We start from the raw sequence: 12,888 nt of genomic DNA, 5'->3' as shown, positions 1-12,888 counted from the left end.
TAAAGCAGTAATGACCTTAAACTGAGAACCAATAGGGATCAATACAGTCAACATCGCAACCACACAAACACATAGACACACACACACCGACACAGACACACACACACACACGATCATGAAGCCAAATTGGCGAAGCCACGAATGCAGTTATTATTAACACATTAACAGCATCAGATATAACACAGTGATTGTTGAAGTTTTTACTTCCTGCCCAGTCCAGGAAGGCGGGACTTAGACCACATCTAAACCAATAGCAGGCCCGGATCAGGGCCAACTCACGCTAAGCTGCTTTAAACCATTAAAGCAACACTATGTAAGTTTGACTTTGAATTCATTATCAATCTAATCTAATAAAAATAAATCAAAGAGGATGTGATGAGGACCTCTCTGCTCTCTTACCCTGCAGTTTGCCCTCAGTGTTGTTCCTGTAGATTCCCCCGTGATGTGCGATGGTGCGAGCTGCCTCCAGGTGGTACATGACCACGTCCACTCCAACCTCGGCACTCTCCCACGGCTCCAGCGCCTCCCCGAGAGCCAGGCCGCGCTCCAGCAGGGACAGGACGGGAATGATGTGTGGGAAGGACGTGTTGGACAGAGCACCGGACTCTGTGAGCAACAGAGAGAGGCGAGTTGTAAAACACATGACCATTTACACACTTATTATTACTACATGTAAATGAGAGTCTCACCTTTGCCGTCGTTCATATTCTTCATGAAAGGTTTGAGTTTCTTCTCATACAGAATAGCGCCCTCTGTATGTCTCTGCCGTAAGGTCACCCACGTCTGCTCCAGGCGGGAAATCTGACGTAATGAGCGACACAGCAGCAAATGTTAGAATCTATCTTGAGAAAGAAGTGATGGAAACCTCTTGGATTTATTTTCATCTGCAGGTCAATTACCTGTGGCAGCTCCAGGGCTCTCATCACAGCAGCGAAGCCAAACATGTTCCCCATGTTGCTTTTCAGCTCGGCTGCTAATTGGATGGTTTTATGGAGCAGGGCCGCTCTCTCCTCCGTGCTTCCAGTACAGCCGAGCAGGTCCACTGCCATCATGATGGACATGGTGTAGAACCTGGAGAAAGAGGAACACATGAAAATACAACTTAGTTTGCACTTAGATTTTGATCAAGTTGGCTGTTTAAGTGTTAGAATGATTGTTATAATGCATAAAAGCAGTGGGGGAAGAAGAGGCAGAACAGAAGATGAGAGGAGACAAGCTATTTGGAGGGCGAAGATAAGAACAGAGGAATGAAGACAAGAGATAAGAGGACAGCAGAGGAAGTGAAGAGCAGAGATAATCAATATCTGAATTAATGAAGACGTCGCTGTTTGATGCAGAGAGGAAGACAGCAGGAAACTTGTGTTTGTACCTCTCCAGTAGGTCAAGTCTCAGCTGGTGTCCGTGTGGAAGCGTCAGTAACTCCAGCCCTGACGACACTCCCATCATCCTTTGCGTCTCTGAGGTCACGCCCAATATTCTGGCCACCTGCCCGAGGGTTAAAATGTCATAAGAATTTATATATGTTAGCCTTTTGTATGCATGTGTACGTGTAAAGATGTGTGCTCGCATGGTGTGAGTTTGTGTATGTGTGTGTGTGTGTGTGTGTATGTACCGTGCAGTCCACCATGGTGATGTGTTTGGCCGCCGTCCTGGCGTCTACCTCCGCCAGCAGCTCTTTGACTCTCTTCAGCACCGACATCTCCAGAGGCTTGTTCTCCGCGGGCATGAGGCACGACTCGTACCTGCACCGGAGCATTGACACAGCATTAGAAAACCAGGGGAGGACAAAAAGGACAACAAGGGCACCGCCAAGATATATTTGCCACAGCAGAAATTCTAGATACCCTGTAGTTAAGAAAAACAAAAATGTAGTAACATCTTTTTATATAAATCTTTGACTTTTCTAATCCTGAATTACATCAGACATAATGTGCAGCAGACTTGTAGCCAGAAATGGGTCAGGGCAACAGAGGCCCACTCACATTACTCACAGTCCCCACCAAGCCAACAAAAATATATAATATAAGAAATAACAGATGAAAACGGAGCAAGTGAAATAAGGTCGGAAGCAACTGAAAACTGAATCTCAATGCTAGTCCTAATATTAGTTACACAATCCTGATTATGGTGCTTTTTCTTTATCTACCGGATCCCAGACTCGGCCTTCACAGCTTTAACAGCCAGTTTCCCTCTGTCGTGTGAACACATATCCAGCATTAATCCCTCTGCACTGAGATTTCACAGGAGACTCTCAGCTGCTTCCTGCCACATCTCTCCTTCCAGCACAAACCCTTCTTCCTTTCACTGTCCTCACACGCTGTGTCCTCCCATGGCACCTTGAGCCAAATAAACTCCAGTACCTGCCGTGTCTATGACCGCAGAGCAAAGTGAGGCCACAAGCTATTTCCCAAAGGACTATCAGCCGTTTACTCAAGTCTCTGCTCAGTCACACCGCAGCTGAGCCGCAGAGCCTGGTCAAAATTACCCTTCATGTCAAAAGGTCAGCAGATGTTTTGACCTTTGAGCAAGTCAACTTTACATCCGGATGAAATGTGGCTCAGTGTGGAGAAAGCTGAGCAACAGTCAGGAGAACTAGTCACCTTCATTAGGAAGATGTTCTGTTGCATCGCTCATAAATTAATTAATGACATCTTAGTTTCATCTACCTCATGCATTTAGTCAGATGTTTGTTTGTGATTTTCTTTATCTTGAAGAGTTTTTCTTAAGGAATTCTGTGATGGTTTGATCCCGGCTCCTCTTGCCAGAATTCTAAAGTTTCCTTGGGTCTGCGACACACTTGAATTCTTCTAACTGACTCACTAAACACCCAAAGCTGCTATTTGTTGCAAGTCTTTTTCATACTTTGCTCCAAATCAAGTTAAAAATAGAAGCTGACCCTTTAAAAACGTGATGTGCACATTTGTGTGTCTCTGTGTCTCGTACCTGGACGGCCTGAATGAGGATGTCCTCTCCACCTGTGGGGTGCAGAACATCCCATCTCCTTCCTCCTTCGCTGCCACCTCCCTCCCTTCCTCGACCCGCAACCGCTCCACGTAGCCCTTAGCCGGGGGCTTGGGGGGTCCAGGGCAAGGTCTGAGGTCACAGTAGCTCCCCGCCGTCTCAGAGGAGTGGGATCGGTAGCTGGGATGGTGGGCGGGTGAGGAGTGCGCCGAGTGTGAGGTGTGAGCGGGATGCTCCGGAGGGTTGGTACCGGCCATGGGGCTGAGCTGAGGGTCGCTGCAGTGACGCATCACTGGGGAGGGGGGGATGACGGCCAGGACGCGCCCGCCTGAGAGGGCTCTCTGCCTGGTGACTGAAGAAAGACAGAAATAGGAAGTATGAGGAGGGGTCTATTTATACTCTATAAACACATCAGAGTTTGCAGGCACTTACTAGCACTGTACGCAGGAGAGAGTGGGGTCTCCCCGACGGGTGACAGGGGGCAGCGGTACTCCTGAATCTGGTCCATGCTCATCGCACAGTTCCGCATTGCGTCTTTGTGGTGGTGGATTGTCGACGGGCTGCAAACAAAGCAAAGTCGGGATGTTAAAAATCTTTGGGTTTAAAAGCTGTCAAGGTGCTGAAGGGAACCTGAAGACACAGCGCAACTCAGGGCGTCACATTCCTCAGTTTCAGAGGACAGGGGGGTGGGGGGTTGAGAATGTTAATACTAAATATTTGAGGGTGAGAGCAGAGGGAGATGTTTTAGTTGGGGCTACCTCGTTTTTCTACTTCATTACACAAACATGTTTTATTTATTAATTTAAAAGAACATGTTCAAGTCTTACAAACAGGAGCAGAAAACACAGAACAGTGTGGATTATTGGGAAAAGATAACAAATTCTTAACTCATGTTTAAGATGTATAATCATCACCTTTATCACATTATCAGTGGTAGATGTTAGAAAAATTTCCCAGACATCTTTTGTTCCTACAGTGTCTCATACTTTAAAAGCTTGCAAACTCCATTCAATAATCCTGATGAGGCTACAATTTCTTTCCACAGTGCACGACATGTTTTTCTGCTCCTTCTTTGCAAATTCAAGTTCCAAACAGCCTCGATCTATTTGAAACTTAAGTGCAGAGGTGGTCATTTTTACAGCGTCACTACTCGACGCTCGTCACTACGGGGAGGTGCTGACAGTGTGTGAGAGGTGAGGGGGGGGGGCCACAGGAAAGTGGGAGGTGAGTGCACCGTTTCAGTGCTCAAACACAACACTGGTGTCACACAAACACACCACCTGCAGATGGGCACAGGCTCCGGCTCTGGATCTGGTGGTGCCACCGGTGTCTCAACCGGGCTGGGACTGTCTGAGTCATCACTGATCATGTGTGTAACATAAAGTAAAAGATGATACAAGGGCAAATATGAAGACTGCGAGAAAAGTTAAATTATAGTCTGTTCAGCTGTTTTTTTTTCCACCTCTAAGAAAACCCAGACACTCCACTCCTCTTCCTCCCGGGCTCACCTGTGGGGCATCATCTTCTCCGTGGTCAGCCCATCGTTCATGGTGACGCTGCGCCTCTTGATGTACGCTCCCCTCTGGCTGGACGGCGAGTAGGCCGAGCCCTGCTTGCTGTGGGACAGTGAGAAGGTGGCCTCCAGGTAGCGCAGGGGCAGAGTCCTGCTCACGGGGCAGTAGATGTGGACGCCGCTGGCCTGGGAGACCGGTTGGCGCTGGCCTATGTAGAAACGCACCAGCTCCTGGACCGAGTCAAAGCTGTCCGTCTCCAACATGTACTGCACCTGAGGATGAAGACACTACTGTGATTAGCCAGCACCGTGAACACATGTAAGATAGTGGAGGTGCCGGATTTAGTTTGAACCACAACGACTGCAATATCACTCCAGAGGAGCAGCCTGGGAGCTGATGAATAATGAATGAAGTGAAACAGAAATAAACAAGCTGGTAGGAATAAAGATTGGGCGGCTAAAAGACAAGAAGGACACTGGGCAACAAGAGGAAACAGGCTTTTGTCATCTTGAATCGTGTTGAATATAATTTCAAATCTGCACTTGAGTCAAGATCGGTGCTGATCTGAAGAGGAGGCAGGTCGATCACAGATGTGCATGTTTATTTATAGTATAAATTGCTCTAAATAGAACAGAGCCATTCAAATTTTAAAACATACAATATGTACCACTAGGGGTCTCTCTATCAAAACAATAACAAAAGACCCAGTATGGTGAAGCAGTGCGGGATCATGGGAATTTTTGTCTTCACCACCATTGCCGAAGAAAAATCTTCAATGATGATTTGCATAAAACAAACTCAACAGAACAGACAGAGCATGAATTTATTCTCTGATTTCCTTTGTGGCTAAAGAATATAAAGTAAATGCGAAGTACTACAAGATGTAAGTCAGAACTACTGAATGAGAATAACACATTTGTTACACTAGATAACAAATGAGTGTATCAGAAGATCATTAAGCAGAGATAGGAGTTATATGTTAGTGAACATACCTTGGTCTCATTGGATTTGACCAGGACTTTGCTGATCTTGAAGTGCATCACCTCATTGCTCCATCGACAGGTCAGAACATAGTCCCCCACACTGGTCAGAGAGTCCCGCACCAGGAAGTCTCCGTTACGCACAACCAGAGTCTCTGACACCTGCACGGAGACAAGAGAAGTGTTTTTAAATTAGTAAAAGGACACAAAACAAAACAACAACGCTACATTCCCAAAGAGAGACTTGGCTCAATGAGCCGGAGTGTGTCTGTGTGTGTGGGAACATTTTGTTACCGACACACTGATTGTTGAATAATTGAATTTAGAGAATGATGATTATTTATGACGAGGCCTTTGTGTTGTTGAACAAACACAACTATCTCTCACACACACACACACACACACACAACAGTCTGAATTGGTATTGATGGATAAAAACACCAGGGACGACCGGCCGGCATAACTTTGAGTTCAGCACTTACTGTAACAATAATTATTATTACAATTTTAACGTCAAGACAAACCAAATGCAATCTCCCATCGATTTGTGTTGAAGAGAGCAGCTTCAGGCTGAATATGATTCTGATACAGTGCAGATGTGTCTCTGCTGGCGCCTGTGAGAACAGATCACACATATTGATTGTGATGAAGGCGAGAGTCACTCAACTCAAACATGAGATATTAAATATATAAGAGCACCATTGACCAGCAGGGGGCAGTATATACACAGATTAAAAACTCAACCCAAGCACAGGATGCTCTTTAATATTCTATGAGTTTTTTCCAGCTGAATTTGACAATATATAATTTACTTTCATGACAGTTTGGAAGAAATTGCATTTAATAAAATGAGTAAAAAAGGAAAGACACACTGATTTAAATGCTCGTGACTTATATACATGTGGGAGGACGTCTTGACTTTTAAAGGGAAGAGCAACAAAATAAGGATTAAGAAAACAAGAAGGAAGGAAGGACGAGACTTAGGGACGACAACATGCACCCGTACAGGAGATCTAGTCGTTGAGCATTGTTTATTCAGGGTCTCCCCAACTTTACACTGGGGCAAATCCATGAATCCATGAATATTTTATGTAAATTAAACGAGGGAAGACTCACAGATGGCTGATTTGAATCTGTGTGTGTGTGTGTGTGTGTGTGTGTGTGTGAGGGAGAGGCAGAGTGCAGAGGCCGATCAAGAGACAGAAGCTGCGTCTATTTCCGAGCACCCTCCACATGTGCATGCAGCGTGTGTGTGTGTGTGTGTGGGCGCATGGGGTCTGTTGTTGTGTGTCCCTGTGTATCTGCGTCTTAGTCACCAGCTGTGAAACTCGATTGCGCACATCAGCAACACGTGCAGCTGTCTGTTTGGCAGCGTTTCCCCTCCTTCTGAACGCTAAAGCAATTTCTACTGAGCTGTGACAGATGATGGGATTCATTAATCAGTGTCATTCTGTGTGTAAAGCATTTAAACTGCGCTTCGGAAAGCCAGAGAGTTTGGCCGAGTAAGCGCTGAGCTAATACTGTTGGTTGACAAGCACATCCACCCACACTGAGACGTTTATTGTACTTTTATCTCAATTGATTCAGACTTCTTACATTTGTATTTCACTGTGACAGCCACTCAGACATGGGAAGTTCAGTGTGCTCTTTTATCAGAGTGGGATTTGACACATTATAGTTGATTGTATTTCATCAAAACACAGTGCAGAGCTTTACCAATGAAGCCAATATGTATTTGAATCTTTAAACGTAGTTGTTGATCATGGTTTCCTTGTTCCTAAGAGGATGTCTTTGTTTCCCCTTTGTGACGCGGAGATCATAAGATATGAAGTATTTAAAACTATGGTTAAACTATAACTCAGAAACTATTGATCTCATATGTGGATCAAATAACAGTTCCAGTGTTTGTCTGAGACTTAAGGTGTCACGGTGTTGCAGCGTGTCGCATCACAGCAAGAAGGTTATTGGTTCTAATTGTGGTTCGGACTGGGCCTTTATGTGTGAGGCTTGCATGTTCACTTGACTGTAGGTGTGAAAGTGAGTATGAATAGTTTGTCTCTGTGTGTTGGGTGGATGGTTGAGATTTGCCTTTTACATACTTGCCTGCATGTGTGTGTGTGTGTGTGTGTGTATGTGTGTGTGTGTATTGGCTGTGAAGCACTGTACACAAGCAGTGTGTTACCTTTAGGGTGTATTGTTGCCTCAGGAAGGGTTTGTGTTTCCATCTGTTTCCAAACATCCTTTAAGAACTCCCAGACTAACATAATGTACTCCACTGTATATATACTCTATATTGATTTTACAGTGGTCTTTACAGTGTGTGTGTGTGTTCGGTGTGTGTGTGTGTGTGGATGTGTGTGTGTTTGTGTGTACCTCTCTGGGTATGTGCCCATGGTACCAGCCATGGCTCCTGATGTCAGCAGGGCTCAGTTTCAGCTCATCCTCCAGCTCCTTGCGAAGTTTCTCCGGAGGTGACTCCAGCAGGTACTTCTCCTTGGAGAACTGCATGAGGCAAACAAGCAGAAGGAGACACAACATCAGTGGGGGAGAGTCGACACAGGCACAGTGTGTTCACAGCCACATGGACCAAAGGTTTAGATGCAGAGTTTATATTTAACTTTGATTTATTCAGATAAACCCTGCAGACATTAGGAGCTCAATTCCAAGTGGGACCTGACAACTTAAACTGAATATACAAATACGTATTTACTGTACAAAAAGAAGTACAGTAGCAGAATAATTATCTATGTGTATGTATGGGTGTGTGGTTGGCATCATTTGTACAAATATACAGACACTCACATAAGCTTACACCTGTGTTACAGACAGCAATTCTACAGGGAAGCAACACTGTGTGCTGCCTTCCACCCAAACATATACACGCGCACACACACACACACAATAACCAATCCAATCGACCCTGACCTGATTACAAAGACGCACAAATCATCATGAGTAACACACACACACACACACACACACACACACACACTCATGCACGAAACAAACACACAAACAAATGGATCCGATTTCTTATTTCAAAGCTTCCCATTTCAAACGGTCCTCGGGGAAAATCTGGCTTGTAAAACATGAAGCTACATTCCACTGAGCATTTTCATAGTTATTTACCAACAAATACTCCACAGTGTTGTGTGTCTGTGTGTGTGTGTCTGTGTCTGTGTGTGACTGTGTGTGTGTGTGCGAGAGGATGATAACAACACGAGTCTGGGGCCTCAGCAAATATTGACACATAGTTTGGTTGAGTCCACACAATGGAGGGTTAGAAAGATAAACAAAAGCGTCTTATTTTTCTTATCATTAAGTGCTCTATACGCTTTAGTCCCGGTGATACTGTGTGTTCTCAGATCAGATCTACCCGAGTATTATGTTCTTAGGGAAATCCCACGGTGGGAATTCGATGTTGCGTGGCGACGCCACAACAACGGTTGATTTTGGAAAGACCGATTTCAGATGGATGATGTTAGATGAGAGGCAGAGGACAAACACACACAAGTACACAAACACAAATATTGCACAACACGGAGAATCCACACAGGAATAAACAGAGAAAGGAAATCATCTCCACTCCTCCGATATGAGGAGAAATGAGACTGGAGACCAAAATAAACAGTAAACAGCCTCGTCGCTAAGGCCAGCCTGTCATTCCTCCTAATATTGTCCTTCATCTCTCTCTCTCTCTCTCTGTGTTTTTCTCTCAGTCACACTCTTTTCCCCGTTGCCCACGGCTCATCCTCCTCTTCCTCATCCTCCACGACCATACACTTTCAGCATATTGTCGGAGAAAGGGAGAGATGTGTAAAGAGAGTGTGTGAATGAGGATGGGAAACTGAGAGGATTTGTTTATGTGTGCAGTGTCCCCCCCGCCCCACAGATTTAGCATGTGCGCGCGCTGCGAGACAACAAGGGCCAAACAATCGATCTTATCGTCTCCGGGTCACTGCGAAATGAAATTATTAACTTCCTCCTCTCCCTGCTCCTCTGCCCTTCTCTCCTCTGCCTCTCTCGTCGAGTCCTCGGGGGGGAAGATGGGAGGAATATCGCAGTGGAGGCTCACTCTCCCAGATTAGATTTGAGGTGTGAGTGTGTGTGTGAGAGTGTGTGTGTGAAGGAGAGAAGAGGCCAATAAAAGAGCAGAGAGGTCAAGTGTGCAGTTATTGCTTTTCCTTGTCTCTGTGGAAACCCAGAGGAGGCTGTGCCAGCGAACTGAGGCTCAACAATGAACTGGTGTGTATATATATATTTGTGAGTGTGAGTGTGTGAGGGTGTGTGTGTTTGTGTACGTGTGAAGGCTTATGGGGCAAATTGAAATGTCAGCGGGGCTCTATTTATGATATGGTTCAAGGAATGGACTGACATCAGGGGGACACGCGGAGAGAGAGGCTGGAAAATGGACAGACCATCAAAAATAATTTGACAAGGACACGGAAAAGATTGACATTATTATATTCTAACATATCTATGTAAGCATGATAGTGGACTTTTTCTTCTACGGGCTTTTTCAAGAGTGGAGGCGGTGGAGCTCAGAAAGGATGAGAATAGAAAACTGTCCAGAAAAATTCAGATGACAAAAGACACACATGGGAATAAGGACGATGGGAGACATTGACAGATGTGATATTACGAGTATTATTCCAATGACTGGGTGTGCACCACACTTATAGCCCCCACCATGCTGAATCCTTGGTCGCCATGGTAACATGTCATTGTGTTTGTAGCACTGCTGGTTTGCGTCTTCTTTCAAATACAGAAGCAGAAACTATTACTACGCTAATATCAATAGTATTTCCTCTACTACAATACTTATAATACAGTTATTTAAGATTTACTTATATTAGTCACCAAATTCATTCTTAATAGCATTTGACTTTTGAATACTGCAATACTATTTATACTTATATGACTATTTCTTCTCTTCTCTGTCATTTTTATAACCACTTCTTTATGGTACTGCAATAGAAATATGTTACATAAATATATTATTGTTATCATGAAATAAATAAATGTATAAAAAGTACTAATACGGTTTGTATTATGTAGTACTGCTTCTGTTGATACTATTTCCCCAACCCTATGGTTCTTCTGCTTGTGCTATAGTTGCTATTGATACTTTTATTACACCACTTGTACAACTAACTCTTGTTACTCTAAATAGAACTAGTACTGATACTTTTTTCCATATATATATACACACAGAGATATCAATATAAGCAGACTTCCCTATTTGCTTTGTTGTGCATTTCCTATTGATTTCGGAGAGACAAAAAGCACATGATCCTATTACATCTGCAATGTGTGTCGACTGACTGATAGCATTTATTCAATAACTCAACAGGCAAAAAAACGATAGAGACAGTTTTCAGAAAAACAGACGGATGGACGGACGGAAGAGGAAGAGAAGCAGACAACCAGCAGAGACGTCCTGAGACAGACGACAAAACAATCAGCATACATAAAGACAGGACATCAGACATTCAGGAAGGCACGGAGGCAGACACACACACACACAGACACACACACATAGAACAGAAACTCATTAATGTAGACAGAGAGGCAGACACTCGCAGGAAGACAGGTAGCCCATTAGTGGATGAGAGAGTTTAGGCAATTTAGCAGCTGATGCAGGACTTTGCTTTCCCAGGGGGGTGAAAAAAATGGAAAGAGATTGGTGTGTGTGTGTGTGTGTGTGTGGGTCAGTTCATCCATAGACTGCATATGTGTGAGTTCTACATGGGTGGCACTATTAATGGATGGGGGGGGCTCTCTTTTGGCTCAGAATATATTCATTATAACAGTTGGTATAACATATACTTTAAATGGATGGAGGGGGAGTCAGGAGCCAGGCTATAGGGGCCATGGAGGAGTGTGCGAACGTGTGAATATGAGTTATAGATAACAACCCAGTGTGATCCATCACCGAAGTTACACCAACACGCGCTTGAGCCCCCCCATCTTTCCTCGCCGAGGGACAATTAGAGGGTTTCGTCAACGCACCCACCGCGGCTAAAATCGGCTCTGTTATCACTCAACATCAGTAAGAGAAAAAAATGGACCACCTAAAAGGAAAAATAAATGAAAGGGATGATAATGGGGAGAAAATCCAAATATATGCACATATTTATACATATATAATGTAGACACACACACAACAGTGGATTTTTTCCAGCATGTTGTTGACTTGTGTGTGTTTTTGTGCTGAATTGATTATCTATCTATGTTTACAGCTACAAAATAAAGTTAATGAAGGTTTGTTGATGAGACAAGTTTTCACCGAAGTCAAGAAATATACAAGCGGAGGTGAAATGAGTAGAGCACAGAGGAGCAGAGTTTTAAAGGAGAGACGGATTCTGCTCATGTTCTGGTTCATAATGTGAATTTGTGTTATCACTTGCATGAGAAGCTTTACGTGCTCCAATGTTCAGAAAACTGTCCATTGCTGCAGCACCTCTTTTCAGCCTCTGTCTGAATCACCGGGTTTTTTAAAACTATATAACAACAAAGAAAAAGCTTCACGTCTCCTTTAAATGTGGCAGAAATCCACACGTTGTAGTTTGTCTCTGATCTAGTTTACCAAAGCATGGGTGAGAAATGAAAAGGGAGATGACAGCTGGTTAAAAAACCACAGGGGGAACAAAAAAAAGAAAAAGTAAAGTCTCTGGTATTTGTCAGCATGTAAACAAAAACAGTGGAATTAGCGAAACAGGCAGAGAGGAAGGTTTTCTGAACAGACCAAACTCACTCATGTCAGAATGAACCTTCTTTCTTTTGCTGCTCATGGGCTAGCCTCTAACCCCGCTGTCATGGTAACGCACTGTGTGGTGGTGATGCCGGCAGTGGGGGGAGGAAAAAGGCACACACACACACACACACACACACACACACACATGCACACACAGGCACACAATGACGCGAGGGGTCCTAATTCTGAGGAACCTTGCCTTCCTTTCATCAGCCCTGTCTTTCTCCTCCTGCCCCCTCAAACTCCATGTCTCCTCTCTTTTGGGGTGATGGAGACCAGGATTAATGCTGAAAGGCCCTTGAGTCCTTCTATCTCCTTTTACACACATACACACACACACACACACAGAGACACACACACAGGCATGTACACTTTACTGGGGTTTATACATATGTGCGTTGCCGGTATCACCCCTCTCCAGACTGGTGTAATCCCTCTTTGCCCTCCAGCCTGATTTCCACTGTTGGATTCACACTGGTTCACACGGGTATAATGGTCTTTAACGTGCATGTAAAATGATATGAGCGGCAGAGGGAGTGCTGGTAACATTGGGCTTTATATATTTACCCTTCATTTTTACTTAGCAAGGTGAAGATGACATTGGATCCAAGTGAAGGAAATTGCTTTTGCAAGGACGCTGAAAAGTTTATTTGACACCTTGGATTTTTTAATACAT

The 12,888-nt window shown here is 44.3% G+C and overlaps 1 protein-coding gene across 2 annotated transcripts in view; it reads right to left on the bottom strand.

The window, feature by feature from the left end:
* sh2d3ca (SH2 domain containing 3Ca) overlaps positions 1-12,888 on the bottom strand; it is a 48,040-nt gene that overhangs the window by 2,710 nt on the left and 32,442 nt on the right. For both annotated transcript variants that reach the window (XM_053411041.1, XM_053411042.1), the window contains 10 exons: positions 7,829-7,957; positions 5,468-5,617; positions 4,470-4,747; positions 3,394-3,521; positions 2,944-3,313; positions 1,613-1,742; positions 1,370-1,485; positions 900-1,071; positions 690-801; positions 400-606 (listed from right to left, as the gene is read on the bottom strand). In XM_053411041.1, the coding sequence (XP_053267016.1) occupies positions 400-606; positions 690-801; positions 900-1,071; positions 1,370-1,485; positions 1,613-1,742; positions 2,944-3,313; positions 3,394-3,521; positions 4,470-4,747; positions 5,468-5,617; positions 7,829-7,957 (1,792 nt within the window). The remainder of the gene's footprint in view (positions 1-399; positions 607-689; positions 802-899; positions 1,072-1,369; positions 1,486-1,612; positions 1,743-2,943; positions 3,314-3,393; positions 3,522-4,469; positions 4,748-5,467; positions 5,618-7,828; positions 7,958-12,888) is intronic.

The sequence above is a fragment of the Pleuronectes platessa genome, chromosome 19, assembly GCF_947347685.1.
Source record: "Pleuronectes platessa chromosome 19, fPlePla1.1, whole genome shotgun sequence".
In the NCBI taxonomy this organism is placed as follows: Eukaryota; Metazoa; Chordata; class Actinopteri; order Pleuronectiformes; family Pleuronectidae; genus Pleuronectes; species Pleuronectes platessa.
Note: the sequence above shows the minus strand (reverse complement) of the source record. Positions and strands in the feature narration are given on the sequence as shown.